Source organism: Acyrthosiphon pisum, chromosome X (assembly GCF_005508785.2).
Source record: "Acyrthosiphon pisum isolate AL4f chromosome X, pea_aphid_22Mar2018_4r6ur, whole genome shotgun sequence".
Classification (NCBI taxonomy): domain Eukaryota; kingdom Metazoa; phylum Arthropoda; class Insecta; order Hemiptera; family Aphididae; genus Acyrthosiphon; species Acyrthosiphon pisum.
In genome coordinates this window covers 23,648,397-23,650,707 of record NC_042493.1, presented here as the reverse complement: position 1 = coordinate 23,650,707, position 2,311 = coordinate 23,648,397, and the positions used below count along the sequence as shown (strand labels likewise).

The 2,311-nt window shown below is 27.9% G+C and overlaps 1 protein-coding gene across 1 annotated transcript in view; it reads left to right on the top strand.

Annotated features, from left to right (window-relative positions):
• LOC103311914 (zinc finger MYM-type protein 1-like) overlaps positions 1-2,140 on the top strand; it is a 3,425-nt gene extending 1,285 nt beyond the window's left edge. Inside the window, exons 4-5 of the mRNA XM_008191751.1 lie at positions 879-1,549; positions 1,685-2,140. Coding sequence (XP_008189973.1) covers positions 879-1,549; positions 1,685-2,140 — 1,127 coding nt within the window. The remainder of the gene's footprint in view (positions 1-878; positions 1,550-1,684) is intronic.
• The last annotated feature ends 171 nt before the right edge of the window (positions 2,141-2,311 follow it).

The window sequence follows — 2,311 nt, the reverse complement described above, 5'->3', positions numbered from 1 at the left end:
CATTGTTAATAATCCTATGTTGTATCAGTATTTTGGGCTGTTATGTTAGTTATTTAGAGAAATCAAATGCCTACGGCAGTAAGCATATTTAGTCAATGACATTGACTCAATGTTCTTGTAGTTTTTTTTGTAATTATTTAAATTATTATCTAAGACAACATTTTCAAAAGTATCAATTAGATTAAAATTCTAATAAAAATTTTACAATTTGTTTTTTAAATTTTTTGGTATCAACATTAACATTGCCTGTGGTATTATTAAAATATTAACATGTTAAATACACATTCTATTGGTGATTAAGATTATAATTATATTTGACCTTTATTACTTGTTTATTTATGTTAAAGTTTTTAAATGTTTTAATATTGTATTGTTCATTACTTTCTTCTATTATTTTGTATATCTTTTATAACTGTATGTATACTTATGTTGATTTATTATACTACTGTATTTGAGCCTCCCAGGCGTTAATTCAATAAATTCAATAAATTAATCATTGTTTTTATTTTATTGTATAAATCATTAACAGTATTTTTTTCTAAATGTTATAAAAATTAATTTTTTGAATGTTTGTTTCAAAACATTTACGTACAAACAGCAAACTAATGTAATACTAAATATTAGTCTTTATCTCTGAATGTAGACCTACTTATAGTATTTGGTTTTGACCAAATATTACCATACAGCCAACTAGTCAATTCAACATGTAAGTGAAATATAGTTTAATATAGTTTAGTCAATTTAGTTGTACAATGGTTATGTTTTTAATGCCTAGATTATAAAAAGTTTAATCTTTGCTTAGTAGTTTAGAATTTTTATGTAGTCATTCTGATTAGGAGGTTATTCTAAATATTTGAATGAATAAAATTTATCTATAGATCCTGATGATCCAGTGAATAATGTTCCGATTTCTCAAGTAGAGCGAAAAATTAGAATTATCCGTGGTCCTTGTCAACCAAAACTTAATATGTACCCTCGTACAAAGTTTGGAGAAAAGCAACGTAGCTTCAATAGTTCCTGGTATGATCAGTTTAAATGGCTTGAGTACAGTTTAACAGCAGATAGAGCTTTTTGTTTTCCATGTCGGTTATTTAATAATTCATCCGGTATTAATGTTGGTCATGCAGAAGTAAATTATTCCAAAGTTGGGTTCAATAATTGGAAAAATGCCACAAGCAAATTTAGAGAGCATCAATTAACCAAGACTCACTTGAATAGTACTAACTCATTAACAGATTTTTTACAATCTAAGCCTATCGACATAATTTTAGATGAAAATAATGAACAAATTCAATCACAAAAAGAAATACAAAGATTGAAAAATAGACAAATAATGAATCGTCTAATAGACATAACTCTTTGCTTGGGAATCGGAGGACGTCCATTTCGTGGAAAAAATGAAAAGGATAGTAGTTTTAACAAGGGTTTATTTAAAGATATTGTAACACTTTTATCAAAGTATGATCCAGTACTAAAATCTCATCTAGATTCAGGACCAAAAAATTCTTCTTATTGTAGCAATCTAATTCAAAATGACTTAATATTATCAGTTAGTAATGTTATTAAAAATCAGTTTAGAGAAAAAATAAGAAATCAAAAAATATCAATTATTGCTGATGAGACGAGTGATATAGGTCACCACGAACAGCTCTCGGTTGTTATACGATATTTTGATAATTTCAAGAAATATCCAGTAGAACAATTCATTTGTATGAAAAGAATTATGTCGATTGACTCTGAAACTATTTTCAACACACTACAGGATGTTATCAGTGAGTATGATATAAAATGGGAATCAGTTGTTTCTATGTGCTTTGATGGGGCAGCAACAATGTCTGGCAGTTTATCAGGGGTTCAAGCGAGAATTAAAGAGAAAAATGAAAAATCGTTATTTGTTCATTGCTATGGACATTGTTTAAATTTAATTTTAGTAGATTCAGTTGGAAGAGAAAATAAGGTAACATTCAATTTTTTTGGAAATATTCAAGTCATATACTCATTTGTCGAAGGAAGTTGTACTAGACATGCTATTTTGGAAAAAATAGCAAGTAATATCAATATAAAACTGAAAACATTAAAGTCAGTATCTACGACTAGATGGGCTTGCCGCGCCGAAGCTGTGAGTGCTGTTAAAATATAAGATGATTAATGGTATAGAGGTCAGATTTAGTCAAGAAACATTAACTTTAATAAATAGTATTGGCCACTTAGTAGAACTAGAAACTAACCACGATGATATGACAATTTTGTGCAAAACCTTTGATTTGAAGCAAAATGAGATGGAAGCTGAAATTCGTTTAATTAAACAAAG